The 20225-nt window shown below is 44.8% G+C and overlaps 1 protein-coding gene across 1 annotated transcript in view; it reads right to left on the bottom strand.

The window, feature by feature from the left end:
- LOC135553823 (speckle-type POZ protein-like) overlaps window positions 1–20225 on the bottom strand; it is a 163247-nt gene that overhangs the window by 46266 nt on the left and 96756 nt on the right. The window contains exons 8-9 of the mRNA XM_064985759.1: window positions 19196–19355; window positions 12922–12997 (exon numbers count right to left, since the gene is read on the bottom strand). Of these exons, the coding sequence (XP_064841831.1) occupies window positions 12922–12997; window positions 19196–19355 (236 nt within the window). The remainder of the gene's footprint in view (window positions 1–12921; window positions 12998–19195; window positions 19356–20225) is intronic.

The raw sequence follows: 20225 nt of genomic DNA, 5'->3' as shown, positions 1-20225 counted from the left end.
ATGAAAAACACCCTCCCTGTCCCCCTCTCTGTCTGTTCCTCAGTCCACCCGTCCCTCTGTCTGCCCATCTGACTCAGGCAGAGACGAAAGGGGAGAAAAACACAATGAAAAAGTGTGTGGCAAGCAGGAAATTGAATGTCAAGGACCCTTGTTTGCTCCTGATGGAGGTGTAAGTGTTAGCCTGGAGGGGAGAGAAAGACAGGGCGGGAGGGTTAGACATGGAGAATAAAAGACTGGGAGAAAAAAGGCAGGACAGGGTGACAGACAGAGAGAAATAATAGGAGGGTATAGGATCCCAAGGAGGAAATAGACTCTCATAAACACAAGCTCATTTCCTGTGATGACATTACAGGGACACAGTACAAAGGAAATGGTGATGTTGAGAGGAGAGCATTGTGACCATGAGTATTGTGTATCACTGTGTGTGTGGCACAGTCTGGTACCCACAGCTGGCTCCATAACTCACACTCCAGGGGGACTTTAGTATGAATGATGTACATCCATCTCCACACACACACACTCAAGTGTACACTCACAAGGCACTCATAAGACACGGATTAGCAACTCATACAAGGACTGGGAGAGACAGACGTGTGGAGGAACGATGAAGATGGAGATGAGAAGGAGAAAGAAGACAGTATAGGAGGCATATTAAAAGAGGTAGACTGGAGACTGAGTAAGAGGGAGGGAACAGGTAAGTCAACACAGACAGCACTGGGTCTGTTGAGATGCACTCTGTATGGCCGCGTATCAAATAGCGCCCTATTCCCTATATAGTGCTCAACTTTTCACTGTAGGGAATAGAGTGCCAATTGGGCCAAACTCATTATATATAGTGGTAAATACAGATGGGAGTGTTTCTGTTTTATGTGTGTCTGTTGGTATAAATAAGCATGGCGGTGCACTCAGCCGTTGTATAGCACGGCGAGCCACGCTAGGCGAGCCACGCTAGGCGAGCCACGCTAGGCGAGCCATGCTGGCTAACCTGGCCAATTATTCCATCAACTAACCAGGTGGAAACAACACTTTGCTGTAGCTCTGCAGCTAGCTCCTATTTACACACACTGACTAAACTACTCTGTCTTCACCCCTCAGTCACGTTCTCCTGTCATCATCATCACCAGCATAATCATCACCATCATCCTCGTCAGCAAGGCCGTATATTACCATCATTAAGGTGGCAATGTTCATTAATGGCCTTAACCCCTGACCTGCTGGTTTCTCTATCGACTCACAGCAGCCCTCTTGATCTCTGCAGACTAGACAGTTGCCATGGAATCTCAGAGCCCAGAAGATTCATTAATTTATGCGTCAGTCTCTTTTACTCCTCTACGTGTCCGTTTATAGATTTACAGTACGCCATGAGTGAAATAGTCCTGAAAAAATTAGCAAATCAAGTTCATTAAGTTATGGAACACTTTCTTTTCCCTCCACTGTGTCTTATGTTCAACATGAGACTTTCCTCTGATCAATCCAGAGCAGACTGGGTCACACACACACACACCTTTCCTCAGCTCTGCCTTAATAGGTGTGTGATCTTTTAAACTTGTCGTCTGAACCCCCGAGCGCAGAACTCATCAGCAGCTTTTTATAATGCATGACTGGCCCTTCATCCGCTCTCTCTCCAGCCGCCAGTAAACCAGAGTAAAAACCGCTGCTCAAGACACAAACTATATTGAATGCAAACACACAGTCTTTATAAACATACTTTCCTCAGAGGTATCTGCAAACCCCAAAATAAGGCCACACACATCTAAAAACCCACACTCACACATGCAGACATTAAACCAAATGACAAATCTAGGTGCATAACTGAGGCAAAACATACCAGTCAACCCTGCTGGCAACCCATTAAAGCTTCATAGCGGATGAGCCAAATTATTCCCATACTTTAGATGGTGAGTGACAGTTAACACTACTGATGAGCATTCCATTGAGTCCGTGGAGACACCATTCACACCAGGGTACTGGACTAGATCTACAGTTGGTATTTCAGCAGACCAGCCTGCACCCGTCCGCCACAGACGTTTTTGAGTGGATCGACACACAGACGGGGGCAGAGGCATATTTCATGCATGATTTGAAGTCAAGCTGGTGAACGACGCGCACGAGAGAGAGAGAGAACCGGAGCCACAGCAGCCAGTTTCCCATTGTTTCGGAGCCATGTGTTACTGTTGTCTCGCCAGCCTTGTTCTTCCACAGAGACAAACAACTGCCTGGGTGGCAGAGAGAAATGCAGACAGACCGACGCAGACACACGGATGCAGGAAAATAGGCAGGCCAGCCATTCAGGTCCCTTGAAACTAGTTGTGTTTTCTCTGCTGGAAGATCAGAGAAACACTAAACTGATAGCTTTGAGACGGAGGCCCGATTTAACAGCGCTCGAAGGAAACGATCTGGAGGAGCACGGGAGAAAGACAGTTACTTAGTTCTTATAAAAAATGAAGCACCAAAGTTTTTTGGGATTGGGTTTAAAGATCTGTTGATGATGTTGCGTCAAGGTGTAACTTGTTCTCAACCTGAATGAGGAGGCCTAGAAACTAGGGTTTCTAAATACCCTCGTACGATACCGTTTTAAGCAAATTTGAATATTTGTACATTTCATATAAATACATGCAGTCAACTTGTGCACTAGGTAACAGACAAAGCAGATTACATTCATTATTTTGACTGTTACATTATTTTTCATTATGAAGCTTACCAGTACTTGTTTTCCAAAACAGCTGTCACGTGTGTTTGTTTATAAAGAAGCTTCTTGAGACCAGTCACTCCTTGCAGCGCAACTGAAGAGAGGTGATCAAGTTACACTTGTATGATATTCACTACTAATGTTTGCCAGATATATATATATATCTTATAACTATTACGTTAATTATCTAAGATGGGACAAATTCTCTCCAGCTAGGTTTTGCTAAACGGCTAACATTAGCTTGAAAGATCAAGCTTCTGGTAAGTTTTTACATTTAACTGCTTTTTTACATTTAACTGGGCAAGTCAGTTAAGAACAAATTCTTACTTTCAATGATGGCCTAGGAACAGTGGGTTAACTGCCTTGTTCAGGGGCAGAAGGACAGAAGGACACCTTGTCTGCTCGGGGATTCAATCTTGCAACCTTTCGGTTACTGGTCCAACGGTCTAACCACTAGGCTACCAGCAGCCCCAAGAGGATCAGATGAGGATCAACATGAAACAAAGGCACTTTTCTCCTCTCTCACCTTCTCTCCACCTATCACTATTCATCTGTCTGTCTCAGTTACTGGGTCTCTAACCCTCTTTCTTTCTCTCAAGTGTCATCTTGTTTTATTTCCCTCACTTATTCTCTCTGTCGCCTACTCCATTCTATCCTCGCTCTCTCCCTACTCCAAACAAGGCTTGGGTGGTATATCGTATAGCGGTGTATTTGGAAAAAGCCATGGGATGGTTCTGCCAATATTCAAAAATATTTATTCAAACTCTTTCAATAAATGTTCATATTTGTAGCCACTTTTTAAGTTGTTACCCACAGTCCACATGTGCAATACGTTAGGAGATAAAGCTTTCTTCATTTCACCTGTCCCATTTTAAATGATGAAGCTTATCGTAGTTCCCCAGAACAGTTGAGCCAGTCACATGTTTGTTTATAAACAGCACACCGGGAGAAAGCCATGTGGTGAATCCATAGCATTCTATATCTATCAGTGAGTCTGTTGTGCAGCGCACATGAGGTGATGAACTTACACTTATGCGCAATTCACTACTCAATGTTTTCCATCAGATATCTTAGTATGGCTTTCTTCCAGAAGTCAAAGATCTCTGGATTAGTTATTTTTTCCCCTGTGCTTCCTACTAGTGTTCCCTCTTCTCCATGTACACATGGTTCTCTTCCTTCAGAAAAGCAAGCATCACAACTTTGTTCATTTGCACAATCTATCTTGTTCACTTTTGCTTGTCAATGTCCATACAGATCGAAAATGATATCCGGTAGCTAGTCGCTATGCTTGTATAACTTTACGAGCTGGGGTGCCAGTCTTTGCAAATAGTTTATCCGTTTTTTCCCGTTAGCATTTAGCTATGTGATTTTACTATTATAGTAGTTTGTGCTAATTTTGTTAGCATTCTGTTAATACAGGCCCAATGGGCTTTTCTTGGGTTTTTAGCACCCCCTTGTGTGCTATGCCGGTAATACCGTAAATCCTGGTATATGAGAAGGGCGATATGACAATATGAAAATCTGGATACCGCCCAAGCCTACTCCAAACCCTGTTACATCTTCTCTCAAACTATTTCCACCCTCTTACACACATCTTCCATCCTTCCCATTCAGTCTCTGTCTATCCTCCCTAACCAAGTCTCTCACTTTGTGTCTCGGTCTCACTGAGCCTCTACACATCTCCCTGTCTCAGTTTTGGGGAGGTGTGTGAGGTGAGAAAGGGAGGTAGATAGGGGTGAAGAGAGCAGCTGGAGCATCTGCAGCAGTCTCCTATGACAGCAGCGTGGCATATGGCAGGGCCCTGTGAAGGATGGGCGCTGTCACCCGGCAAAGTGCTTACCCACAGACAGCCAGGAGAAAGAAATGGGGGGGGGGGGGGGAAGAGCAGGATTAAGAGGAGGAAACAGCTGAACATCAGCATCCACCTCATTTATTCACATACTCCCTGGGAGGAGACGATGGAGATAAAAGAGGAGAGAGAGGATACGGAGGAGAGAGAGAAAGATAGAAAGAAAGCTCTGTGGATACAAAGAGGCTGTAGGGTGGTTAGGATGAGACTAGAAGCACTATTGTATCATCACTGTTATGAAGAAAGAGTTATGCTGGGGTAGAATGAGAAAACCCTTCAGTGGTTCATTCACTCCCTGCGGTGACAAGAGTGGGTGAAACAATCCCATCATGCCCACCAGCCGAGGCTCTCTGACACCGTCTGCCTAAAGGTGGACCACTGACTTACCAATTTAGGATGACTGAGTATCCGAAAGACACTTCTGTTCAACTTTCCGAATAGAGCTAGCCACACTTAACAGTAAGCAAAACCCCTTAGGCAGAGATACAGTACATTTAGTGAGGACGTTCTCCAAATAACGTATGTAAGGGGTGGAAAACTACGGTCCTTGAGAACTATTGGTGTGCAGGTTTTGCTTCATCCCAGCTGGTTTTGGAACAAAATCCTGCATACAGTTAGTTCTCCAGGACCGGCGCTAGAGTTCCATACATTACACTGCTTACACATTACACTAGATCCATACAGTGTATTTAAACTGTGACCTTGGTGAGTGAGGTTAGTATGAGCCCTATCAGAGATGCGAGAGAGAGAGACCAGCCATTTACCAAGGTGTCTCATTAGAGAAGTGAAGAAAGTAAAGACACTTCTCCTAAACTTCTATCCATCCAATTCTGCCCGTCATCCCCCTCTCCCTCTCGTTCGTTCGCCCTCTCGTTCGCTTGAGAGAGAGCGGGCGAGCCCACACGGGAGAGTGAGAGAACGAGAGAGAGTGCGCAGGAGAGAGAGAGAGAAACTATGCTTTCATTAAATACCTACGAGCAAAGATGAGGAGAGGGAGAGATAAAAAAGAGGGGAGGCATAGAGCAAAGGAAGGGAGAGGAGGGAGCAGTGAGGAGGAAACAAGGGAAGGAAGAGGAGCAAAGCCAGGAGAGAGGGAAGGGATGAGGGGTGATATTGGGGGAAAAAGTGCCTAAACGCCACAGAGCAATGGGCGAGAAGAAGGAGAGATAAGAGGTTTTAATGTCAAATTTCACTAGAACAGTGAAATTCCTTTCTTGAATACTCCAAACCCAAATATGCAGTAAGTAATTAATATCAATGAAGCACTAAAAATAACATAAGGTAGAACAAAAAAACACACAAGAAAAAAAAAGAACATAAGAAGCTACGCACAGGGTCAGTTTGAGTGCAGGGATGCTTGAGTGAGGTACGTACTATGCATTTACAAAGTATTCAGACCCATAGACTTTTTCCACATTGTTACCCATTATGACAAAGCAAAAATAAGTTCATAAATAAATATATTTACTTATGAATTCAGATTCTTTACTCAGTACTTGGTTGTAGCACCTTTGACAGCGATTACAGCCTCGAGTCTTATTGGGTATGATGCTACAAGCTCGGCACACCTGTATTTGGAGCTTTCCTCCCTTTCTAACCTGCAGATCATCTCAAGTTCTGCCAGGTTGGATGGGGTGCGCCGTTGCACAGCTATTTTCAGGTCTCTCCAGAGATGTTAGTTCAGGTTCAAGTCCAGGCTCTTGCTGGACCACTCAAGGACGTTCAGAGACTTGTCCCAAAGCCTCTCCTGTGTAGTCTTTGCTGTGTGCTTAGGGTCGTTGTCCTGTTGGAAGGTGAACCTTCACCCCAGTCTGAGGTCCTGAGTGCTCTGGAGCAAGATTTTTTAACAAGGATCTCTCTGTACTTTGCTCCGTTCATCTTTCCCTCGATCCTGACTAGTCTCTCAAGCCCTGCTGCTGAAAACATCCCCACAGTATGGGATGGTGCCAGGTTTCCTCCAGACATAACTCTGGGCATTCAGGCCAAAGAGTTCAATCTTGGTTTCATCAGACCAGATAATCTTGTTTCTCAAGGTCAGAGTCTTTACGTGACTTTTGGCAAACTCCAAGCGGCCTGTCATGTGCATTTTTCTGAGGAGTGCCTTCTGTCAACCCCCTCTACCATAAAGGCCTGAGTGGTGGAGAGCTGCAGAGATGGTTGTCCTTCTGGAATGTTCATCCATCTCCACAAAGGATCTCTGGAGCTCTGTCAGTGACCATTGGGTTCTTGGTCACCTCCGTAATCAAGGACCTTCTCCTGATTGCTTAGTTTAGCCGGGCGGCCAGTTCCAGGAAGAGTCTTGGTGGTTCTAAACTTCTTCCATTTAAGAAAGATGGAGGCCTCTGTTCTTGGGGACATTCAATGCTGCAGAAATGTTTCCCTTTCCCAGATCTGTGCCTCGATACAATCCTGTCTCTGAGTTTTACAGACAATTCCTTCAACCGCATTACTTGGTTTTTGCTCTGACATGCACTGTCAACTGTGGGACCTTATATAGGCAGTTGTGTGCCTTTCCAAATATTGTCCAATCATTTGCATTTACCACAGTTGGACTCCAATCATGTTGTAGAAACATTGACGATCAATGAAAAACAGGATGCACCTGAACTCAATTTCGAGTCTCATAGCAAAGGGTCTGAACACTTATGCAAATAAGGTATTTGTTTTTTTTATAAATTTGCAAAACATAAAGAACCAGTTTCGCTTTGTCATTATGGGGTAATGTGTGTAGATTGATGAGGCAAAAAAACAATGTAATCCATTTTAGAATAATGCTGTAACGTAACAAAATGTGGAAAGAGTCAAGGGGCCGGAATACTTCCCGAATGCACTGCATGTACAGTTGAAGTCGGAAGTTTACATACACTTAGGTCGGAGTCATTAATACTCGTTTTCCAACCACTCCACAAATTTCTTGTTAACAAACTATAGTATTGGCAAGTCAGTTAGGACATCTACTTTGTGCATGACACAAGTCATTTTTCCAACAATTGTTTAGATTATTTCTCTTATAATAATTCACTGTATCACAATTCCAGTAGGTCAAAAGTTTACATACACTAAGTTGACTGTGCCTTTAAACAGGTTGGAAAATTCCAGAAAATGATTTCATGGCTTTAGAAGCTTCTGATAGGCTAATTGACATCATTTGAGTCAATTGGAGGTGTACCTGTGGATGTATTTCAAGGCCTACCTTCATACTCAGTGCCTCTTTGCTTCATGGGATCATCAAAAGAAATCAGCCAAGACCTCAGAAACAAAATGTGGGCCTCCACAAATCTGGTTCATCCTGGCGAACAATTTCCAAATGCCTGAAGGTATCATATTCATCTGTACAAACAATAGTACGCAAGTATAAACCTTATGGGACCACGCAGCCGTCATACCACTCAGGAAGGAGACGCGTTCTGTCTCTTAGAGATGAACGTATTTTGGTGCGAAAAGTGCAAATCAATCCCAGAACAGCAGCAAAGGACCTTGTGAAGATGCTTGAGGAAACTGGTACAGAAGTATCTATATCTACAGTAAAACGAGTCCTATATCGACATAACCTGAAAGGCCGCTCAGCAATGAAGTAGCCCCTGCTCCAAAACTGCCATAAAAAAGCCAGACTACGGTTTGCAACTGCACATGGGGACAAAGATTGTACTTTTTGGAGAAATATCTTTCTGGTCTGATGAAACAAAAATAGAACCGTTTGGCCATAATGACCATCGTTATATTTAGAAGAAAAGGGGGGAGGCGTGCAAGCCGAAGAACACCATCCCAACCGTGAAGCACGGGGGAGGCAGCATCATGTTGTGGGGGTGCTTTGCTGCAGGAGGGACTGGTGCACTTCACAAAATAGATGGCATCATGAGGGGGGAAATGTGGTGGCTATATTGAAGCAACATCCCAAGAAATCAGTCAGGAAGTTAAAGCTTGGTCGCAAAAGGTTCTTCCAAATTAAAAATGACCCCAAGCATACTTCCAAAGTTGTGGAAAAAGGCTTAAGGACAACAAAGTCAAGGTATTGGAGTGGCAAGGAGGACTGCAAATCTGACTCAGTTACACAAGCTCTGTCAGGAGGAATGGGCCAGAATTCACCCAACTTATTGTGGGAAGCTTGTGGAAGGCTACCCGAAACATTTGACCCATGTTAACAATTTAAAGGCAATGCTACCAAATACTAATTGAGTGTGTATAAACTTCTGACCCACTGGGAATGTGATGAAAGAAATAAAAGCTGAAATAAATTACCCTGCCATTATTCTGTCATTTCACATTCTTAAAATAAAGTGGTGATCCTAACTGACCTAAGACAGGGAATTTCTTACCAAGATTAAATGTAAGGAATTGTGAAAAACAGTTTAAATGTATTTGGCTAAGGTGTATGTAAACTTCTGACTTCAACTGTATAGGGGTAAGGTGACTTGGCATCAGGATATACACAGAGTATACCCAACATTAGAAACGTCTTCCTAATTATTGAGTTGCACCCCACCCCTTTCGCCCTCAGAACAGCCTGAATTTGTCAGGGCATGGACTCTACAAGGTGCTGAAAGCGTTCCACAGGGATTCTGGCCAATGTAGATACAAATATTTGCCACAGTTGTGTCAAGTCGGCTGAATGTTCTTTGGGTGGTGGGCCATTCTTGATACACACAGGACACTGTTGAGCATGAAAAACCCAACCCCATTGCAGTTCTTGACACAAACCGGTGTGCCTGGCACCTACTACCATAACCTGTTCGTAGGCACTTAAATGTGTTATATTGCCCATTCCCCCTCTGCATGGCACACACACACCCCATGTCTTAATTATCTCAAGGTTTAAAAGTCCTTCTTTAACCGGTCTCCTCCTCTTCATCTACACTGATTGAAGTGGATTTAAAAAGTGACATCAATAAGAGATCATAGCTTTCACCTGGATTCACCTCGTCAGTCTCATGGAAAGAACAGGCGTCCTTAATGTTTTGTATACTCAGTGTATGATAATTTACACTGCTGCTACTCTGTTTATAATTGTATGCATGTATGTAGATTCAGTATAAATGTCAAATCAAATTTTATTTGTCACATACACATGGTTAGCAGATGTTAATGTGAGTGTAGCGAAATGCTTGTCCTTCAGTTCCGACAATGCAGTAATAACCAACAACTAATCTAACTAACAATTCCAAAACTACTGTCTTATACACAAGTGTAAGGGGATAAAGAACATGTACATAAAGATATATGAATGAGTGATGGTACAGAGCAGCATAGGCAAGATACAGTAGATGGTATTGAGTACAGTATATACATATGAGTTGAGTATGTAAACAAAGTGGCATAGTTAAAGTGGCTAGTGATACATGTATTACAAAAAGATGCAGTAGATGAGATAGAGTACAGTATATACGTATACATATGAGATGAATAATGTAGGGTATGTAAACATTATATTAGGTAGCATTGTTTAAAGTGGCTAGTGATATATTTGACATTTCCCATCAATTCCCATTATTAAAGTGGCTGGAGTTGAGTCAGTGTGTTGGCAGCAGCCACTCAATGTTAGTGGTTGCTGTTTAACAGTCTGATGGCCTTGAGATAGAAGCTGTTTTTCAGTCTCACGGTCCCAGCTTTGATGCACCTGTACTGACCTCGTCTTCTGGATGATAGCGGGGTGAACAGGCAGTGGCTCGGGTGGTTGTTGTCCTTGATTATCTTTATGGCCTTCCTGTAACATCGGGTGATGTAGGTGTCCTGGAGGGCAGGTAGTTTGCCCCCGGTGATGCGTTGTGCAGACCTCACTACCCTCTGGAGAGCCTTACAGCCCGCCAGGATGCTCACGATTGTGCATCTGTAGAAGTTTGTGAGTGCTTTTGGTGACAAGCCGAATTTCTTCAGCCTCTTGAGGTTGAAGAGGCGCTGCTGCGCCTTCTTCATGATGCTGTCTGTGTGAGTGGACCAATTCAGTTTGTCTGTGATGTGTATGCCGAGGAACTTAAAACTTACTACCCTCTCCACTACTGTTCCATCGATGTGGATAGGGGGTGTTCCCTCTGCTGTTTCCTGAAGTCCACAATCATCTCCTTAGTTTTGTTGACGTGGAGTGTGAGGTTATTTTCCTGACACCACACTCAGAGGGCCCTCACCTCCTCCCTGTAGGCCGTCTCGTCGTTGTTGGTAATCAAGCCTACCACTGTTGTGTCGTCCGCAAACTTGATGATTGAGTTGGAGGCGTGCGTGGCCACGCAGTCGTGGGTGAACAGGGAGTACAGGAGAGGGCTCAGAACGCACCCTTGTGGGGCCCCAGTGTTGAGGATCAGCGGGGTGGAGATGTTGTTGCCTACCCTCACCTCCTGGGGGCGGCCCGTCAGGGAGTCCAGTAACCAGTTGCACAGGGCGGGGTCGAGACCCAGGGTCTCGAGCTTGATGACGAGCTTGGAGGGTACTATGGTGTTAAATGCCGAGCCGTCGTCGATGAACAGCATTCTCACATAGGTATTCCTCTTGTCCAGATGGGTTAGGGCAGTGTGCAGTGTGGTTGAGATTGCATCGTCTGTGGACCTATTTGGGCGGTAATCAAATTGGAGTGGGTCTAGGGTGTCAGGTAGGGTGGAGGTGATATGGTCCTTGACTAGTCTCTCAAAGCACTTCATGATGACGGAAGTGAGTGCTACGGGGCGGTAGTCGTTTAGCTTAGTTACCTTAGCTTTCTTGGGAACAGGAATAATGGGGGCCCTCTTGAAGCATGTGGGAACAGCAGACTGAGATAGGGATTGATTGAATATGTCCATAAACACACCAGCCAGCTGGTCTGCGCATGCTCTGAGGGTGCGGCTGGGGATGCCGTCTGGGCCTGCAGCCTTGCGAGGGTTAACACGTTTAAATGTTTTACTCACCTCGGCTGCAGTGAAGGAGAGTCCGCATGTTTTCGTTGCAGGCCATGTCAGTGGCACTATATTGACCTCAAAGCGGGCAAAAAAGTGATTTAGTCTGCCTGGGAGCAAGACACCCTGGTCCGTGACTGGGCTGGTTTTCTTTTTGTAATCCGTGATTGACTGTAGACCCTGCCACATACCTCTTGTGTCTGAGCCATTGAATTGAGATTCTACTTTTTCTCTATACTGACGCTTAAGCTTGTTTGATTGCCTTGCAGAGGGAATAGCTGCACTGTTTGTATTCGGTCATGTTTCCGGTCACCTTGCCCTGATGAAAAGCAGTGGTTCGCGCTTTCAGTTTCACGCGAATGCTGCCATCAATCCACGGTTTCTGGTTTGGGAATGTTTTAATCGTTGCTGTGGGAACGACATCTTCAACGCACGTTCTAATGAACTCGCACACCGAATCGGCGTATTCGTCAATGTTGTTGTCTGACGCACTACGAAACATATCCCAGTCCACGTGATGGAAGCAGTCTTGGAGTGTTGAATCAGATTGGTCGGACCAGCGTTGGACAGACCTCAGCGTGGGAGCTTCTTGTTTTATTTTCTGTCTGTAGGCAGGGATCAACAAAATGGAGTCGTGGTCAGCTTTTCCGAAAGGAGGGCGGGGCAGGGCCTTATATGCGTCGCGGAAGTTAGAATAACAATGATCCAAGGTTTTGCCAGCACTGGTTGAGCGAACGACATGCTGATACAATTTAGTGAGACTTGTTTTCCGATTAGTGTGTGTGTGTGTGTGTGTGTGTGTGTGTGTGTGTGTGTGTGTGTGTGTGTGTGTGTGTGTGTGTGTGTGTGTGTGTGTGTGTTGGTGTGTGTGTGTGTGTGTAGGAGTGTCAGTGTGAGTGAGTGTGCCATAGATAACCTGTGAGCGTGCCATAGATAAATAAATACAAGGGCCAACTCAGATATTCCCTAGAATGCATATTTAAAAGTGTTATGGCTTGGGGATAGATGCTGTTCAGGACCCTGTTGTTGTCAGACCTGATGCACGGTACCACTTGCTGTGTGGAGCTGAGAGAACAATCTATGGCTTGGAGGGCTGGAGTCTTTAATGATTGTCCGGGTCTTCCTTTCACACCGCCTAATATAGAGGTCCTGGATGGCAGGGAACTCGGACCTATTCGAGAAGGCTATCCGCACCATCCTCTAGCACCATGCGACCGAGGGTGGTGTTGTTGCCGTACCAAGCAGTGATGCAGCCAGTCAAGGTGCTCCCAATAGCGCAGCTGTAGACCTTTTTGAGAATTTGAGGGCCCATTGCCTTCTCAACTTCCTGAGGGGGAAGAGGCGCCGTCGCGCCTTCTTCATGACTGAGCACATGGACCATTGTAAGTCCTTAGAGATTAGAACACCCCTGTGGGGGCCCCATGTTGAGGGTCAGTTTGGTGGACGTGATGTTGCCTACCCTTCACCACTTGGGGTCGGCCCGTCAGGAAGTCCAGGACCCAGCTTCAGAGTGAGATGTTCAGTACCAGGGTCCTAAGCTTGGTGACGAGCTTGGAGGGGACGATGGTGTTGAACGCTGAGCAGTAGTCAATGAACAGCATTCTCACAAATGGAGAGAGAGAGTGGGAGAGAGGAGAGAGTAAGATAAAAATGAAAGAAAAAAAGAGAAGGAAAGAGAATGAGAGAACGAGGAGACAGGTCTACGATGGTAGTAAAGACTGCATCCCAGGGGGAACAAGGACCAGGAATATTGAAGTACTTAACAGTCTTACCTGCCCACGGAAAGACCTTGTGGTAGCTTGAGGTCAACTGATTATGATTTTTCAACGGCGATACCGATTATTGGAGGACCAAAAAAGCCAATACGATTAATCGGCCGGTTTAAAAAATGTATTTGTAATAATGACAATTACAACAATACTGAATGAGCACTTTTTAACTTATAATATAATACATCAATAAAATAAAATTTAGCCTCAAATAAATAATATAACATATTCAATATGGTTTAAATAATGCAAAAACCAAGTGTTGGAGAAGAAAGTAAAAGTTCAATATGTGCCATGTAAAAGCTAACATTTGAGCTCCTTGCTCAGAACATATGAAAGTTGGTGGTTCCTTTTAACATGAGACTTCAATATTCCAAGGTAAGAGGTTTTAGGTTGTAGTTAATATAGTATTTATAGGACTCTCTCTATACCATTTGTATTTCATATACCTTTGACTATTGGATGTTCTTATAGGCACCGTCCCTCTCCTCGCCCCTACCTGGGCTCGAACCAGGAACACATCGACAACAGCTACACTCGAAGCAGCATTACACATCGCTCCACAAAAGCCGCGGCCCTTGCAGAGCAAGGGGAACAACTCCTCCAAGTCCCAGAGCGAGTGACGTTTGAAACGCTATTAGCGCGCACCCCGCTAACTGGCTTGCCATTTCACATCGGTTACACCAGTCATTACGCTGATAGGCTTGAAGTCATAAACTGTGCTTGCGAAGAGCTGCTGGCAAAATGCACGAAAGTGCTGTTTGAATGAATGCTTACGAGCCTGTTGCTGCCTACCATCGCTCAGTCAGACTGCTCTATCAAATCATAGACTTAATTATAACATAATAACACACAGAAATACGAGCCCTAGGTCATTAATATGGTCGAATCCGGAAACTATCATTTCGGAAACAAAACGTTTATTATTTCAGTGAAATACGGAACCGTTTGGTATTTTATCTAACGGGTGGCATCTCTAAGTCTAAATATTCTTGTTACATTGCACAACCGTCAATGTTATGTCATAATTACGTAAAATTCTGGCAAATTAGTTCGCAATGAGCCAGGCTGCATAAACTGTTGCATATACCTCGACTCTGCGTGCAATGAACGCAAGAGAAATGACCATTTCACCTGGTTAATATTGCTTGCTAACCTGGATTTCTTTCAGCTAAATACGCAGGTTTAAAAATATATACTTCTGTGTATTGATTTTAAGAAAGGCATTGGTGTTTATGGTTAGGTACAGTCGTCCAACGATTGTGCTTTTTCGCAAATGCGCTTTTGTTAAATCATTCCCCAGCGTTGCATTGATTACATGCAACACAGGACAAGCTAGATAAACGAGTAATATCATCAACCATGTGTAGTTATAACTAGTGATTATGATTGATTGTTTTTTATAAGATAAGTTTAATGCGAGCTAGCAACTTACCTTGGCTTACTGCATTCGCGTAACAGGCAGGCTCCTCGTGGAGTGTAATGAGAGGCGGGTGGTTAGAGCGTGTTGGGGATTAATCAGAATAGTTGGGTAACATAGATAATGTTTTATTTTTATTGCATGCTTATGTGAGATATGTCATTAGAATGTCTATTTTTGGATAATACTGTTGGCCGGTTGCAGTTATCTGTTCTCTGTCAGGGTTCAGTTACTTGGGCCGCAGAGAGGGGAGAGGTCAAGCTTGTCTTCATATGTAAACATATCTTTTAAACCATGTGAAGGGATGATTGAGGGGAACCAATTATCTCTTGGCTCCACAATGTCTGTGTGCCAGTCACTGTGTCTCCGTGAGCTTGTCCAGAATGGGAGTGTCTAAAATGACAATTGATATATATCCTAATGTCTTGGTACTATGTTGTACCAAGAACAAGAAGTAGAACCTCGTTTTAGGAGAGCAAACTGAACGATAATTTATAGCTAATGCTGTCTGGCTATGGAATACTCCTCTCTCAAGTAAAGTCTTCCTTTGTAATGTTCCTAAGATCTGTTATTCGTCATGTGAGTTGAGATGGGTGTGTCTTGGCTATAAATGATACTAAGAACTGTTTTGTTCGGACGCTCAGAGAATTCATTTATAGACACTGAATTGATCTGAGAGTCAAAGGGTTGTGATGGAGCTCATATAATTAAAGATGGACTTCATGATAACTCGGACTTGTGTGTGGTTTGCTCTCATGATTTGGTAAATACAGGAAATTTCCACTACAAGCGGTGGACTTGTTAACTGTAAGATTGCAAGATTGGGTCCCCCGAGCAGACAAGGTGAAAATCTGTCGTTCTGCCCCTGAACAAGGTTCCTAGGCCTTCATTGAAAATAAGAATGTGTTCTTAACTGATTTTCCTAGTTAAATAAAGGTTTAAAAAATAAATACATTTAAAAAGGCAAAATAGGCATCCAAAAATACCGATTGTTATGAAAACTTGAAATAGGCACATTCATTCGATTAAATCGGTCGACCTCTACTCACTACAGTAACTCACACTAGAGCTGGGTGATATGGCCAAAATACATGGGCATTAAATATGGAGTTGGTCTCCCCTTTGCTGCTATAACTGCCTCCACTCTTCTGGGAAGGCTTTCCACTAGATGTTGGAACATTGCTACGGGGATTTTCTTCCGTTCAGCCACAAGAGCATTAGTGAGATTGGGCACCGATGTTGGGCGATTAGGCCTGGCTCGCAGTCGGCATTCCAATTCATCCCAATGGTGTTCATTGAGGTTGAGGTCTGGTTGTATTTATAGAACGCTTGTGGATTTATATTAAGAAGCTCAGTGAAAACATCATTGTCATCAACATTGTTGCATGTGCTGCATTGATCATACAGACTGAACACAAGTGTCTTGTGGTTAAGCAACAACAAATTAGCTCCTTGGAGTGAGACGGGCAAGGCTAGGTCTGCGAGGAAATGGACATTACACATGGCATATTACAAACCAAACATTCAAATACCGTTATACAAGTTAAAGTAAAAAACCTAAACCGGTCCGTGCATAAATGCTGGTATGTAGTCAAATCAGGACTATAACCAACCAGCAGCCTAACACCACTGGGGAGGGCTGTGTTGGAAGTACTCTATGCCAACCCTCTCTCACATACACTCCCTCACATACACAGGGACATGTGCACACACACACACAGAGTACACGCAGTCACACACACACACTACACGCAGTCACACACACACACTACACGCAGTCACACACACACACTACACGCAGTCACACACACACTACACGCAGTCACACACACAGTACACGCAGTCACACACACAGTACACAGTACACGCAGTACACACACACACACAGTACACAGTACACGCAGTCACACACACAGTACACAGTACACGCAGTCACACACACAGTACACAGTACACGCAGTCACACACACAGTACACAGTACACGCAGTCACACACACAGTCACACGCAGTCACACACACAGTCACACGCAGTCACACACACAGTCACACGCAGTCACACACACACAGTCAACGCAGTCAAACACACAGTACACGCAGTCACACACACACAGTACACGCAGTCACAGTACACGCAGTCACACAGACACAGTACACGCAGTCACACAGTCACAGTACACGCAGTCTCACACACACAGTACACGCAGTCACACACACACACAGTACACGCAGTCACACACACAGTACACGCAGTCACACACACAGTACACGCAGTCACACACACACACAGTACACGCAGTCACACACACAGTACACGCAGTCACACACACAGTACACGCAGTAACACACACGCAGTCACACACACACACAGTAACACACACAGTACACGCAGTCACACACACAGTACACGCAGTCACACACACACAGTACACGCAGTAACACACACGCAGTCACACACACACAGTACACACAGTACACGCAGTCACACACACAGTACACGCAGTCACACACACAGTACACGCAGTCACACACACACAGTACACGCAGTCACACACACACAGTACACGCAGTCAGACACACACAGTACACGCAGTCACACACAGTACACGCAGTCACACACACACAGTACACGCAGTCACACACACAGTACACGCAGTCACACACACACAGTACACGCAGTCACACACACACCTCCCCCACAGCTCTGTAGTAGCTGCTATGCCTCTTACTCGTCTGTCAATAGGCCCAGTTTGGAAGCACTTTAAACAGACTTGCACATCGCTCCTCCTCTCTCTCGTAAATTGAACAGCGGGAAACTTCAAGACATGGATTTCAGCACCATACCCACAGGGTTAATTAGGTTTGCTTTAAACAGCCACCACCATGCTTTTTAAACATTCATGGGCGAATGCATGACAACGAGAACATTAACATATCCAGAAAGTTAACCTCTACTCTGTTCCCCGATCCAACAGGGGGCTGGGTGACACAGAGAGAGAGATGGTTGACCTCTGCTGCCCCCTCTGTTACAGCCTAGTAATAACAGGGGATATAATCGAGCCCAACACTACACAGCATCTGACCTGAGCCCTACTGACAAACTGACGGAATAAGAATCCACACAGACCTTTTTGGTCTTAATTTAAAAGTTAGGCATAAGGTTAGCAGTGTGGTTGGGGTTGGCGAAGAGTAATTGCAGAAATAGACAGGGTTTATGACTTTGTGGCAACTAGTGATGACCCATGAGGTTTTCCTGGTCAGGTCACATGGTTAAGACAGACCCTGGCCCTCGTCCCAGTGTAGCGGTGTCCTATAAACCGGGTTAGCGGTGTGTGTCCTATAAACGGGTTAGCGGTGTGTCCTATAAACCGGGTTAGCGGTGTGTGTCCTATAAACCGGTTAGCGGTGTGTGTCCTATAAACAGGTTAGCGGTGTGTGTCCTATAAACAGGTTAGCGGTGTGTCCCATAAACGGGTTAGCGGTGTGTGTCCTATAAACCGGGTTAGCGGTGTGTGTCCTATAACGGAGTTAGCGGTGCGTGTCCTATAAACGGGTTAGCGGTGTGTGTCCTATAAACCGGGTTTGCTGTGTGTGTCCTATAAAGCGGGTTAGCGGTGTGTGTCCTATAACGGGTTAGCGGGTGTGTCCTATAAAAACGGTTAGCGGGTGTGTCCTATAAACCGGGTTTGCTGTGTGTGTCCTATAAACGGGTTAGCGGTGTGTGTCCTATAAACGGGTTAGCGGTGTGTGTCCTATAAACGGGTTAGCGGTGTGCACACTTCAAAGTGGCATAAGGCCGTGTGTTATGGTTTTGGATGGCCAGATTGCTAGCAACAATGACAAGAAACTATGTGGTGAATCGTAAGTGTCTCGTTTCAGCTCATTTGAACTTTTGATACCATGCCTTGTTTTGAAGTGTTTTGACTGATAGCACATTTTTTGTCATGTTAGCATAGATGTGATATCTAGCAAGTTAACCAACAACCACAACAAAGTATTCGAGAGACAAGTTCTCATTGTGCAACTTTAATTTGGTTTTCAATAAACATTGGGGACAAAATATTGTTTACATGTTATCAACAATATAAGCCAACCCCCGTCTGTTTTGCCCCACAATTGAGCACAAGTCGATGTAGTTGCTAATCAACCAACCCGTCTATAGAGATACATTGAACTGCCAGCATTTTGGGCGTTGGGCCCCACGAACCAGAACAGCTTCAACGTGCCTTAGCATACATTCTACAAGTGTCTGGAACTCTACTGGAGGGATCCGACACCATTCTTCCATGAGAAATTCCATCATTTGGTGTTCTGTTGACGGTGGTGGAAAACAGTCTCAGGCACCACTCCAGAATCTAATATAAAGTGTTCATTAGGGTTGAGATCTGGTGACTGACACACCCTTTAACCCCATATGCTCCTTTGAGGCGCTTTTAAAAGTCACTGACATCTATTATTCTAGCCAGGGTAGACAAGATAATCTACAACTGGGCTTTTTTATACATGACCCTAAGCATGATGGGATGTTAATTTCTTAATTAACACCTGCACCTGCTTTCAATTTTATTTTGGCAGTTACCTGTGTCTCTATGTTGTGTGAACTTGTGTCCTACCTCACAGAGAGAGTGAGCTTGTCGTCAGGCAGCAGCCCATTGGCCTCGTCCAGCAGGAAGTCTCTCCTGATCCCGTTCTTAAAGCCCCAGTCCTTCCCTGGACAAACCGGTATGCCCTCTGGCTCTCTGTAAGGAACAACACAGACAGTTAGTGCCATGTCTGTCATGACCATGAGAAAGGAGAACGTGAGTGACACAGCCAGACAGGAGAGGTTGAATGAAGGAAGTGTCACCTGCAGGGGACTTTTTTAACACCTCATAAGAAAACGATGCCACACTCCACAGGCCATTCTTCCCTTTACTCCTCATCTCTGGCACACAGGCACGATAAGCAGGTGGGATAAGCAGGGATCAAAGCATCCCATTATAAAGGGTCTTATGGACTGCCAACTATGTCTGCCTGAGAAGAGGCAGGGAGGGTTCTGTGCACTACAAACACACAAGAGAAATGCCTTTGTGGGGTCCTTCATGTACTTATTCCAGGAATACGTACATACACTGGTTGCGTCCAGAAGGGCACCCTTTACCCTATATAGTGTACAACAAAAGTAGTACACTACATAGGGAATAGGGTGTTATTTGGGACACAAACCACTGAGGACATACTCAACTTACATAACACAATAACTAGAGTCAGAGACACTGCTGTGCCATAGTGGTTCTGATGGCCCAGTTGGTAAGACTGATGCTAACAACGCCAAGGTCATGGGTTCAAGTCCCTCAGGGATCACATACTACAAATATATTGCACTCACTTTACTGTAAATGGCTTTGGATCAAAGAGTCTGCCAAGTCAGATCACAATGAAATCCCTGCCCGGACATTTTACTACAAGACCCTCTCAAAGATCTTCAATGAAACGTCACATAAAGATCCCTGGTCATGTATAGAATGACATGATCCCATCTAAGAAGCTCTTGTAGGGCAGGCCCCTCCTGTAGGGCAGGCCCCTCCTGTAGGGCAGGCCCCTCCTGCCATATAGGATGAGGATCCCTGGGGTCTAAAGAACCACACACACCAGGCCGACAGC

This window comes from Oncorhynchus masou, chromosome 14 (assembly GCF_036934945.1).
Source record: "Oncorhynchus masou masou isolate Uvic2021 chromosome 14, UVic_Omas_1.1, whole genome shotgun sequence".
NCBI classification, from domain to species: domain Eukaryota; kingdom Metazoa; phylum Chordata; class Actinopteri; order Salmoniformes; family Salmonidae; genus Oncorhynchus; species Oncorhynchus masou.
Note: the sequence above shows the minus strand (reverse complement) of the source record. Positions and strands in the feature narration are given on the sequence as shown.